This window comes from Colias philodice, chromosome 9 (genome assembly GCF_061535455.1).
Source record: "Colias philodice isolate Cphi_HAF_F1 chromosome 9, ilColPhil1 Martin Lab GWU primary, whole genome shotgun sequence".
Classification (NCBI taxonomy): domain Eukaryota; kingdom Metazoa; phylum Arthropoda; class Insecta; order Lepidoptera; family Pieridae; genus Colias; species Colias philodice.
In genome coordinates, this window is record NC_143094.1 from 9,319,828 (window position 1) to 9,332,387 (window position 12,560).

The window sequence follows — 12,560 nt, forward strand, 5'->3', positions numbered from 1 at the left end:
GTATTGTGTGTGTTTACATATTTTTTCGTATTTTGCCTAAAAGTTAATTGTACTTTTTGAAAATACGTTCCGTTTTAAGAAGTGTAATGTTTGTTGTATCATATTATTTATCTGTATTATCTGTCATTAACGGGTTGAAGTTTGACAGCTAAACTCTGCAATTTGCATTTTGTGAAGGCTTGCGATGTGATTGCTTGTTCGTTTTTATGTGAAATTTTTAATTACGCTCGTAAAAAAATGTGATTATAGATACAAAACATTTGTGTGATTATGATTTAAGGAAAGTAAAAAAGTGTGAATATTCTATTTCTTTTAATTATAGATGGTTTAATTCTCAATAATATTGGTATTCCAACGCTCTCGCTACTCAATTTTTACATCCTGCGTGAAATGTTACCTTATAAAGAGATTCTTTAGAAAAAACAAGAAATGCACAATATATAATTCAACATGGATTCAGGAACTGATTGGTTGTGTGAAATTTTGCAAAATGTTCAATTGGAACAATTTTATTTACCAATCAGAGATCAATTACAGGTATGTAAATAAAAACAAAGTTTATTTATATCAAGAGAATAGACAAATATTTCAATAATATGCTTTCAATATCTGTTTTAGATTACTAGACTAGCACATTTTGACTATGTGCACACAGAAGATCTTGAGAGAATTGGAATTAGTAAACCAGGGATTCGTAGGCTGCTAGATGCTGTAAGAAAGAAGAAATTGCAACTATGGAATCGTAAATTTTGGAATAAACTGTTTGGCTCTTCAGGTTCTGTATCAAGAGAAAAGACTGAACTGGCACTGAGACCTCAGACCCAAACAGAAAGCAGAACTACATGTATCATATTAGAAAAAGATATTGTGTGAGTGTATTGTTTAGTAATTTTTACCCCAATATTTGTTAGCTTTGTTCAGGCATGTTATATAAATTTTAATTTTATATTATTTTGTTTAAAGTTCATATGTATATAAATAAAACAAAAATAGATTTATTTTTAACAATTTAGGCCAGTCATAACATTATTCAACTGTAATCACCATTTTTCATGTGTAAAAACAATAATAAAATTACACTATAGAACAGATTACACTTATAACTAGAAAAAATTGTACAACAATATTATTGTTTTGTAGATTACAAAATGAATTGGGCAAGGGATCATTTGGTGTTGTACGGAAGGGTGAATGGAAAATGTCAGAGCATAATAAAACACTTCCAGTAGCTGTCAAAGTGTTAAAAGCTGATGCCTTTTCTCAGCCAGGGATATATGACGATTTCCGAAGGGAAGTAGAGGCTATGCATAGTTTGAAACATCCTAATTTAATAAAACTCCATGGAGTTGTGTTCCATCCCTTGATGATGGTGTGTGAGCTTGCTACTATGGGTGCTTTATTAGACTACATTAGAGCTCAGAATGGGAAAGTGTCATTAAACTACATATCAAAGTGGTCCGGACAAGTTGCGGCCGGCATGGCTTATTTGGAGAAAAGCAGATTTCTTCACAGAGACCTTGCGTGTAGAAATATTTTATTGTCAAGCTTGGAACTGGTAAGAAACTAGTTTTTGTTATCATTTAAAACCCATTTAATATTAATTGTTTATTGTTTATGTATTAACCCATTGACCACCGAGCGCCCCGATCGGGGCGCAACACAATAGATTATCTATTGTGTCTGTGATTCCGGGGACTGATGGATTAAATCAAATAATTTGTATTCATAAATTATTTTATAACATATTATGTTCAATACTTTTTTAATTAAATTTTAACACGCTTTAGAAAGAGAAATTTTAAATTACAGCAGTTTACATATTGTAAAGAATAATAGTTAAAATTACACAAAGTTCATCCATGCATTAGTTAAATATTTATTCTTTTGATATAAAACCACAGTATAAAACCATTATAAATTTATAGAATTATTGTCTCTCACACAAATTAATGTGTTTACAAAAAATAACAACATATACTCCCGCAGGTGAAAATCGGTGACTTCGGTCTAATGCGAGCGCTCCCAGACGCGGACGACTGTTACGTGATGAGCGAACGACGTCGAGTGCCGTTCCCCTGGTGCGCGCCAGAGTCACTACGGTCGAGGCAGTTCTCACATGCGTCCGATGTGTGGATGTTCGCTGTAGCTCTATGGGAGATGTATACGTTTGGAGATGAGCCGTGGATAGGTAATTTGTAGAAGAATATTAATTAAAAAAAAAAATGTATGCGTGTACTAGAGTACACACGTAAGAAGTGAAACTTCTTTATGACCTTAAAAATGTCACGAGTATGGCGTAACGAAAAATGTCACGCGGACGGCGTAACGCAAAAATGTCACGAGTACGGCGTAACGCAAAAGTGTTACACTAAATTTTTGTCCAACCCCGATAAAGAAGTTTCACTTCAATAATATGCAGTGTGATTCGAACCTGCATCCATCGCATTTACACACTTAAACCGATGTTATGATGAGCTATTTTTTTCTTTTTAAATAATTATGACATAAATTAAATAAAGTGTTATTGGGAATAGTAAGATTTTATAAAATATAAAACATGATGATAACGACATTGAATTGCATTTGAATACAAGCTTTAGTTAGGCAAAAATTATAATGTCTTACTATTGCATTCTAACATGTATTTCTAATTGTATATGTAATATTTTATATCATTAGAGTGTGATTAAATAATTGTTTTGTATACGGAAACAATGTTAAAAAAGATGATTATTAAAGTATAATATTCCTTATGTAAGCATTCAATGAAAGTGTTATACCTACATACATTGCACTGTTTGTTATTATGTTGATGCTAATTTATGATAAATAGGTGCACAGTGAATTTATTAAGTGCCTTTCTTGATAGATGCTTCTTACTGTTTACTTTAAAAATGATAGAGTAACATTAGTCACTACTTTTACTTGCACGCCACTTTATTTATATCGATTCTGCACTTTATGTGAACTATATGAACATCATTGTTTTTTTCATCACTATAAATTTGTTGTTTTACTCTCTGATTGCGATAGTCAAAAACGACTGCACCAATTTTCATACTATTGACTATAAAATGTCATAGAAGTTATAATTACATAATTTGCTATAATTTTGACAAAGCGGGCGAAATCTAATAGAATATATATCATATTTTTCTTCCCACATAGGTTTAAATGGATCAGAAATTCTTCGTCTCATAATGCGCGAAGGCCAAAGACTATCAGCGCCTAAAGCCTGTCCTCCAGACGTGTACATGTTGATGATGCAGTGTTGGGACTTGAATCCCAAAGAACGACCCACTTTTGCCGGCATCTTGCAGTATATGGAAGCTAATAAATTTGAAACGGCTGTTGCTGATTTGAGGTAAGTTAATTTAACTTTTCGTTTATTTTAATTGTAGAGTAGGTGTTTGTTAAATGTATAATATGCATGTATTTACAAAATTATCAATGATTTATTTTTCAATGTTTTTTCGTCGAACACGTATTTGATTGAACAGAAGCTTCTAATAAATGTGTTTACATTTTATTTTTGTGGAAAATAAATCCTCATTCTCGTTCTGTACTGAAATATGCTTTATAAATGTATTTAAAGATCTATAAAGATTTTAAAAAATTTTGTGGTTCGAAATTTATAAATAATATATTTCTTAAATATCGATATATCGCAAAATAGCGATGTTATTTGAATGTTTCCCATCAATTCAGTTACAGAAAGCAAGGTCAGATGACAATAGAGGCGGGCGACTCTATTATCCTGATTGATAAACGGCCCGAGTTGCACTGGTGGAAGGGACAGAACCAACGCACGCTGGAAGTCGGACTATTTCCTAGGTAATATTGTATTTGTATCATTTAATAGATTAGTAATTTCATGTCCTTTCGAAATATTTTCGAAAGGACATGAAATTACTAATACTTAGTCTAATATGTATAGCTTATTTCCATTATAAAATTTTGGTGCATTGCGGCATTTTTTTTTAATTTTTTTGCATATTTAGAATAGTTAGAGTTCAATTTTTGTTTGTCATAAACTGAATATAAACAATAGTGATATTTTTAAGTTTGTCAAGTGCAAAGATTTGCAGCAATAATAATTTTAAATGCATAGTGATACTGAAACTGTGTTTTTTTTTTCAGCACTATTGTAACGGTGGCAAAGAACAAAAATGTTGCAGTAACGAAAAAAGCTCAAACTCTATCACCAAGCAGAAGGCGTAAGTAACCTTGTTTCTTAAGTTTATTTGACTTTAATGACGTATTTTTATGTATTGCGTAGGATTTGTTGCGCCTACGGATTTTAACATGTTAACATATTGAAATTTAAAATATAACCATATTTTTTTGTAGGTAAAAGCTAATGATTAAAAATTGGGAAAAGTAATAACTTAGCTTTACTATTTATTATCTAATAATACATCGTAACATACAATTCCAAGATTATAATTGTTTGCATAAAGATCTCTGATCTCGTCCAATATTAATCAAACCATATGCATATAGCTTAGTAAATATGAAACGCACGAGGCTATTATGTAAGGTTCATTATCGTATTTACGTATATGGCGACGCAGGAGTGTCGTATGCGTCATAGTTTCACTATCACGTATAAAAGTCAATTTTGTAGGTTTTAGTGCTCTATTTTTTCATTATAAATTTAAAACTGACTTTAAATTTACATGACATAATGATATCTTCTACCTATATATCTATATAGTCTTTAAGGTAACGAAGTGTCTAGTCGTCCGCTAAACGGATAAATAAAATAAATTAGTCGTCCGATTACCGGATGAATAAAATAATTTAATCGTCCGATTACCGGATGAATAAAATAATTTAATCGTCCGATTATTCGGATTAATAGATAACCTTTTAACACTAAGTGACATATCACACTAGCGGATTGCGAGCGGTTTCAAAGCGGAGCGGGTGCGCAACGAATACGTTGCGGTTGCGCAGCGAATTCGTTGCGGACGCGTGGCAGATGCGCAACGTTTACGTCGCAGTCATGTACACTCATTAACAAAATGGAATCCGTGCTGGTTGTTACTTATAACTTGTGATAGTATAATAATTATGAGATCATTATTTTTTACGAGTTTCATAACATGTTAATGTTTAGGGTATTGTTTTATCTATTAAATCTTGGTCGAAATGCAATCAGATAACTTAATTGCTCATTAAGAAAGTTCATTAGTGAAATAAATGTTAAAGCTCCTTAACTAAAACAGGGCTATCTTATTATTAGATAAATAGCAGTGAATAGAAAATTTTATCAAGCAACCAGCAACTCACTATCACTTTGCTCATAATTAGGTTCACAAAATCTCTTTATAACATACGTTGCTATGGGAGAGATTATACTGGTCAGTCGTTACATACTTTTGGAATGTATGGTACATTCTAAAAGTCCTAGTAATTCAATTTTATAGCACCTTTTTTTAACAACTCCAGTTGTTATTACATCTTTAGTTAACTGTTAAGTAAGTGCATTTCCACAGTACGGTTAAAAAATTGAGTGCTACAGAAACGATGGAAATATTGAATGGAAGTTAGGCAAGGCGGAAGGGCTGGCTTTTGTGCGAGAGTATACAAAATGACGCGTCCGCAACGAATTCGCTGCGCAACCGCGGCGTGTTCGTTGCGCGCCCGCAACGTATTCGTTGCGCACCCGCTCCGCTTTGAAACCGCTCGCAATCCGCTAGTGTGATATGGCACTAAAGCTAGTTGGGTTGGACTAAAGCAAAGGGGGCGCAGGACTTAGAAAATTTTTGATGGAGTTGGTGTCATTATAACACCTATTTATTATTATTTTATCGTAAAGATTACGCTAATATAAGCATGTTTTATAGGAACAACTTTTCTCTAAAATCAAAAATGGCCGAGATATTCGCCCTTAATTCGTTAGGTTAGGTTTAGGTTAGGTTAGCCTTTAGGTTAGGTTAGGTTAGGTTTCTTAAAAAAAAACTACACAGAAACAGGAGCCCCGCGAAGCGGGGCTCCGTCGACGCGCAAAAAAAAATCAAGTTTAGGTTAGGTTAGCCGTTAGGTTAGGTTAGGTTAGGTTTCTTAAAAAAAAACTACACAGAAATAGGAGCCCCGCGAAGCGGGGCTCTGTCGACGCGCAAAAAAAAAATCAAATACCAACGTGTGCCCTCCTCCCCCCTCCTCCCCCCACAAAAAACCTATAATACGTGCGGCAGTTCTCTAAAGAAACCCCGATAACCTAACTATATAGATAAATAGATGTTATCGGACGATTAAATTATTTTATTCATCCGGTAATCGGACGACTAATTTATTTTATTCATCCGTTTAGCGGACGACTAGCTTTGTCCTTAAGGTAAACTCGTGGGATTTGTATGAGATATTGTGATGTAGGAAACAATAGTCCATCAATATATTGTTCAAATATTAACGCATCTGTACCTACTTTTGTTATAGTCAAGTAAAAGTTCGTCTGTATTTCACATTTTTTACATAATATTTTGAAGTTATGGTCTACAATGTGCACAATATTCCTACTCGAGATCTAAAATGTACCCAAACAATTAACAAAGACGGATAGCAAGCTATACAATTTTACTATAACGCATGTGGTATAAAATATAAATACATTAACATTAAAATTCACAATCAGTGACTAAGTGGAAATAACGCTTGTATATCAAAATAAATTATTCATTGTTTGTTTTACGTTACACCCATAACTTCGTTTAAAACAAATAAAGTATCGATAATAATCACTAAATAAATAGAAACCAAAAGAAAAATATAGTAAACTAGATTTTCACCCGCGGCTTTGCCCGCGATTTCATAGAAAAACTCGCATAGTCACGGGACTATGCGTGTTTTTCTAGGAACGGTCCTGTGGGATTTCCGGGATTTTTATCCTAAGCCTATGTCTTATTCTGGGTCTTCAGCTACCTACATACCAAATTTCAATGTAATCGGTTCAGTAGTATTTGCATGAAAGAGTAACAAACATCCATCCTCACAAACTTTCGCATTTATAATATTAGAAGGATACGATTATTTCTTCTTGTTACATTAATTATGAATTGGGTGCGGATTAGCCTTGCCGCGTATCACACAAGGTCAGGAGGATACGTGCAACTTATAGCAATGCCTTGTGAACTTGAAACGATACGAGTAAACAGGTGTTCAATAATGTGATATTATAAAAAACGAAAATAAGATAAACCAACTATTAACATTAGTAGTATTATTACTAAGTAGGTACTGTACTAATTAGTGTTTTTTTTTATTGGTCACGCAAATTAAGTGAAATATTTTTTTTAAGTACCCAAGTACGCTAATTTACATTTGATCAATTTTTATCTGTTTATCCGGACTAATCTATTAGTTATCTGTAAAAATTATTTAAATGGGCTTTTATTCGATGATAAGAAATGGTCAGAGAACAGCATATTATGTAAAATAAAATATTCGTTTGATATTATAAGGAAATTATAAGGAATAGACTAGACCTTCCAAAATGTAATTGATATTTGAGAAACCTAAAACATTATACAACAAAGAATGGTCACAAAAAAAGAAAAATTAAAATCTTAAATAATCATCAAATTAATTTTTAGACTCCACCCAAACGTCGCCATCGAAAATACCAATCGCGTCAGACGATTCGGAAGTGATTCTGCGCAAACGTCGCACGATAGAGTCCACTCAGCCCTCAACGACGCGGGCCGGCAACAGCGCCAGCAAGCAATTCAACTACAACAAGCTTATCAATGATAGAACGCTACAGCATAATGAAAGAATCGCGAGGGCAGCTAGGGATAATCAATCGAGGAGTTTGAACCAGGGTAAGTTAAAAAAAATGGCAAAAATTAGTGTAATCTCGGAATTATCACTCATATGAGGGCAGGAATAGAATTCCGGGCAACATCGCACGATAGTGTTCACTTGGCTAGTGGCCAGCGGGCCGGCAACAGCGCCAGCAAGCCCTTCAACTAGCCGATCAATCACATTTACACAAACATTAAAACATCCCAATTTTTCATAAATGTATTTCATGTATTTTGTAGAAACAAAAAATATATTATACAACGCGCGTATAAGCATTGTTTAACTTGGCAATACTGAATAATATGGTCAATAAAAATATATTCTGTATTAGCGAAGAATCATGGAAAGAACTCGTTCATTACATATGAACAAATACTGGTCAGACTAATACTTTTTCTTAGAATTTTCAAAAATGAAGTGCATTTCAAAACCATAATCTGACAAAAATATTTTATTTGTAGTTAAAGAAGATCTCCTGATCGACCTGGATCTTCCTCCATCGACGAGTCGCACGACACCCGCTAAAAAACCAGTCAGTCAAAACGTGTCTATTCTTGACGAACCTATCGATGTACCTGAAGTTGGTAAGTTATTTATAATATTTTTTTCTGATCTCATACAACAGTTTCAGTTTTAATAATAGAATGAAATTGTTAATATAAATCATGTTTAAGTAAAATAAACCTGTATTGGTGTTTCGTCATACACTATTATTTAATATTTTTAATTGTAATATATTTTGTCAATGTTTAATCAGGTAATGAAGCCGATTGGGGTCAACAGAGCATAGAAAGCCTACCAACCTATTCGTCTAATGCAACGAGCCAGCAGCAACAATCTAATCTCTACGGTGCTAAATCATTAGACAGTCTCAATGTTCTAGCGACCCCTAGCAACAATCAAAACAACACACGAAATGATCCATTCGATACATCGCAGTTTTGGCCCATCACTAGACCAAACGAAACCTATAGCACAAGACCCAACTATGATATTAACGTAGCAAATACTCCACACGAAACCAACGAATCTCACACTCGCACATATTCAAGCAATGATTTCTCAAACTCACAAACATACGAAAACGCAGCTAGCTCTAGTTTAAACACGCTATCATATGGCACTCCCACAAATACATACTCAAATAGCGAAGCTCTCTCAGAATTAAGCGTAACCAACTCATTAGCACAAATGTCTCTAGATGATAGGATATCTGAATCGTTGAATCTCAGATCGAAAAACACTAATTATGACGTAATTTACGCTAATAGTGCAATTAATAAAAATGGTCCTTCCACATCGGGTACCAGTGCAGTCGAGTACAGAGACGATTTTCCCGTTTACAACAATTTCGACATAAACCCTGAACAGCAGCAGTTCATATTAGAAACGAAGGACTATTACACGAAATATTCCACACCAAAAGTGACAAGCAACTACGAGAAGAACATATACGTGCCAAAGGACGAGGGGGAGAAGTTGCGGAATTTCAGCGAGCAATTGGAGAATTCTAAAAACTACACGGCGCTAAAGTATCAGAATGTGGATATGGGGCAATATGGGTATTCCGGGTACGGTTATGGGGCGTCTACGTCTCGAAATGCGGCGTATGACGAAGTGAACGATTCGGAAAGTAACATATACAGTGAGATTAATGAACCGAGCCAGTATTACGCGCAAGCAACGTACTCGAACGCGTGTTTGTATGACGAAGTGTACGAGCCATCACCGCGCCCGCATCGACCCGCACCACCTTGCCCTTCTAAACCTAAATGACGTTTTTTAGTAATGTCAAGTTTATCCAATATATTAGGATACGATTTTGGACGTTGTAAATACGCGAATTTTTAATAATATAATATGATGATCAATGCAGCTACGTACAAGAAATACGCAATTTGCGTTTTTCTTTATTTTTTTTGCCTACGGTTCAAAGCAGCTATACGACTAGTTTTTCTTTACTTTAAATTTCTACTATATGAAGATTCGTTATTGTATATAGTCATTTTTATTTTTAATTCGAACTTTACTGTCTTCCCATTTCTAGGGAAAAATTATTGTCAAGAACTTTTTTAAGTATCTCTAACTTTAAGACATGTTCTTAATTTAATATTTCGTCCTAATTGAAATTAACAGTTAGTGTAATTTACTCATATGGAAAATATAGTGACACAAAATATTATTAACTCTTGATTATAAGTCGACATATACCCGGTATATTTGAATCATAACATTCTAAAAAAGGCCCAGCGTTCTACAGTGAACATTAATTAGTGAAGACTAATCTATACGGGTCTGGCAGAACTTCGGCTTAACTATTTTGTCCAGAACAGACTCCTAGACTACCAGTGAATTAAAAGTGAAATGCATGTGCCCCTTAACCCATAAGAAGCTTTTTTAGCAAGTAAATTATTCCCTTGATTATTCCATATATGAGCATAATCACATCGTCAGAAGACTGACAATACGGTAAATGCCATTTCGTTGCTTTATGTTCTGATTTGAAGAGTATTATTTTGAGATTAAGTTATGTAGTGTGTTCATTGTAGTAATTTAGATATTATGTGTATGCTATTTATGTTCTCTTAGTTAAAGTACCTTTATCATATCAATTTATCTCACAAAAGGTTCTCATATAGAATTATTGTTTTTAAAACATAATAAATTGTTTGAATTTGTATTATGTGTAATAATTTTTGATTTAGATTAGTATCTAGTTTTGTTTGTGTGTGTGAGTACTTTTTACAATCGGGCTCGATTTTGAATTATTTTATTTTAGTTTTTCAGTGACCCTCATTTTCTAAATTATTCCTTGCATTATCTATTATCGATACTATTTCTTTGCATCTTATCTATTTACAAAGTATTATATTTTGTGTTTCATATTAAGCGAACATTATATCAAAGACTTTACAGCCATCGGCGGAAATAATTCGTGTAGATTTGAAAATCTATTTGTGCAGGTTTTAGACTTATGAGAAAAAATCTAAAGGGCCCTGCCCAAATCCTCAGCTTACCATTGAGGACTTTCGATATTATCATCTTGACATGATAAGGAATAACTTTAGCCATTTTCAAAACTACATGAATTATTTCTGCCGAACTTTTTAATTTTCTCATACTATAAAACACGATTTATTAATTATATTTTTATCCCGTTATTTCGATCACTTTATAATGAGCGTGGTCACGCGAAGACACGTGGCCTTGCTGTAAAGTTTTCACAACGAAAATTATTAATAAATCGCGTTTAAATTAGATACAAAGTCTTTAATTTAACAAATTGTTGACTGATTTTTAATTTGTGCATTCATGATCCAAATAATATATGAATATGTTACAATTATTTGGATTTTGGATGTGTCTTGCGCGTATTGTCTTTGAGAAATATTTAACTGTGTACTAGTTACTATAAAAGTATGTTATTATTTATATAATATAATTTATATCGGCAGTCTAATAATTGGTTAATTTAGTCAAGAAATACTTATAAGATTTGGGTAATTTCACAACGTAAAAATAATATATTTTTGTAATAGGTAGTTAAAAATATGCCTAGTGTTGCCAGAAATTAAAAGGTATCAAAGATATATCAGTTTAGAAACAAAAATAAATGACATGTATAGAAATAATCATAATCCTATATTCTTTTAGACTTTCTGTAATGATGGCTTATATTTTTAATTAACATTTAAATGCTCATAAGTTACTCTTCACAAAGTGAAGTTATAGGTAGAAGTGTATCAAATTGTGCTCTGAGTCGTTTACAGGAATAACTGCACTCAGAATATTCAAATAAGAGCCTTTTTTACAATGCTTACCCATCTCCTTATTAAAATATTATATATCTTCATCAGTGCATTGAAAAATTAATTTTATTGTATGGTGTTAAGACAGAATTTATTTTCACATGGTGCCTCGCCATTACGTACCTGTTCTAGAAGCTGCTAAGTACAGTAGAACCTCGATAAGTTAAAGTCCAAGGGAAACACAAAATATTTTAAGTTATAGAGGTTTTAAGTTATCAAGGGTCTATCCATTTTTCACTGTTTCTATAGCTTTTAATTTATCAGCGTAGGTGAGGGTTGTTAGTTTTCTTTTTGGACTCATTTTAAGCCAGTTTTATCACACAGTAAGTAAAGTGATGTTTCCAGGACAACGATCAAAAACTTATTATGCAAGTAAGTCGTTATCATAAAGCTAACCGCCGCAAAGCTTTGAAGAATTACGATAAAGCAAACAATAGGTAATGTATTGTTTACGTTAACAATACATAGTAAACACGTGTAAGCAATAAATACCGAAACCTTTTGTTTTGACACTCTTTCTAAATGACTCATTGACAAACAATTTTATGTTATAGAGGTTGTGGAAACATTTCTTTAAGTTACTGAGGTCCAATACAGAGATTATTTATTTAAGTTATAGAGGTTGCGTATTTTAAGTTAAAGAGGTTTTGGGCTCTGATGGGAAGGGAACATATTATTTTTTGAAGTTACAGAGGTTTTTATGTTATCGAGGTTTAAGTTATCGAGGTTCAACTGTATATAGAATATATTTCGATATTGTACAATAATAGAGCTCATTGAAATCCGATTTTATTTGAGCGCTGCTTCGATATTTGTATAGATTCCTTATTCAAAAATTCTTACAAGATGTATGCATGTTAGTATTTTTAAACATATACCTACTTATGATAAGTGTAGACGATTTTCTCGATTACATTACCTGTAAAAACTGTATAGTAGTTT

At 33.0% G+C, this 12,560-nt stretch overlaps 1 protein-coding gene across 1 annotated transcript; it reads left to right on the forward strand.

Annotated features, from left to right (window-relative positions):
- The first annotated feature begins 177 nt into the window (after positions 1 to 177).
- Ack (activated Cdc42 kinase) lies at positions 178 to 11,762 on the forward strand. Its single transcript, XM_089699319.1, has 10 exons — positions 178 to 537; positions 619 to 869; positions 1,141 to 1,555; positions 1,987 to 2,188; positions 3,169 to 3,364; positions 3,709 to 3,834; positions 4,141 to 4,217; positions 7,599 to 7,826; positions 8,271 to 8,393; positions 8,567 to 11,762. Exons 1-10 carry the CDS (start codon positions 451 to 453, stop codon positions 9,583 to 9,585), a joined length of 2,724 nt encoding a protein of 907 aa, XP_089555445.1. The 5' UTR covers positions 178 to 450; the 3' UTR covers positions 9,586 to 11,762.
- Positions 11,763 to 12,560: the final 798 nt, after the last annotated feature.

What these genes read in the sequence shown, in the direction of transcription:
- Ack (XM_089699319.1), top strand. Translation starts at nt 451, where the DNA reads ATGGATTCAGGAACTGATTGGTTGTGTGAAATTTTGCAAAATGTTCAA. An exon ending in TATTGTCAAGCTTGGAACTG is followed by an intron (nt 1,556 to 1,986) that starts GTAAGAAACTAG and finishes ATACTCCCGCAG; the next exon opens with GTGAAAATCGGTGACTTCGG. An exon ending in TATCGATGTACCTGAAGTTG is followed by an intron (nt 8,394 to 8,566) that starts GTAAGTTATTTA and finishes ATGTTTAATCAG; the next exon opens with GTAATGAAGCCGATTGGGGT.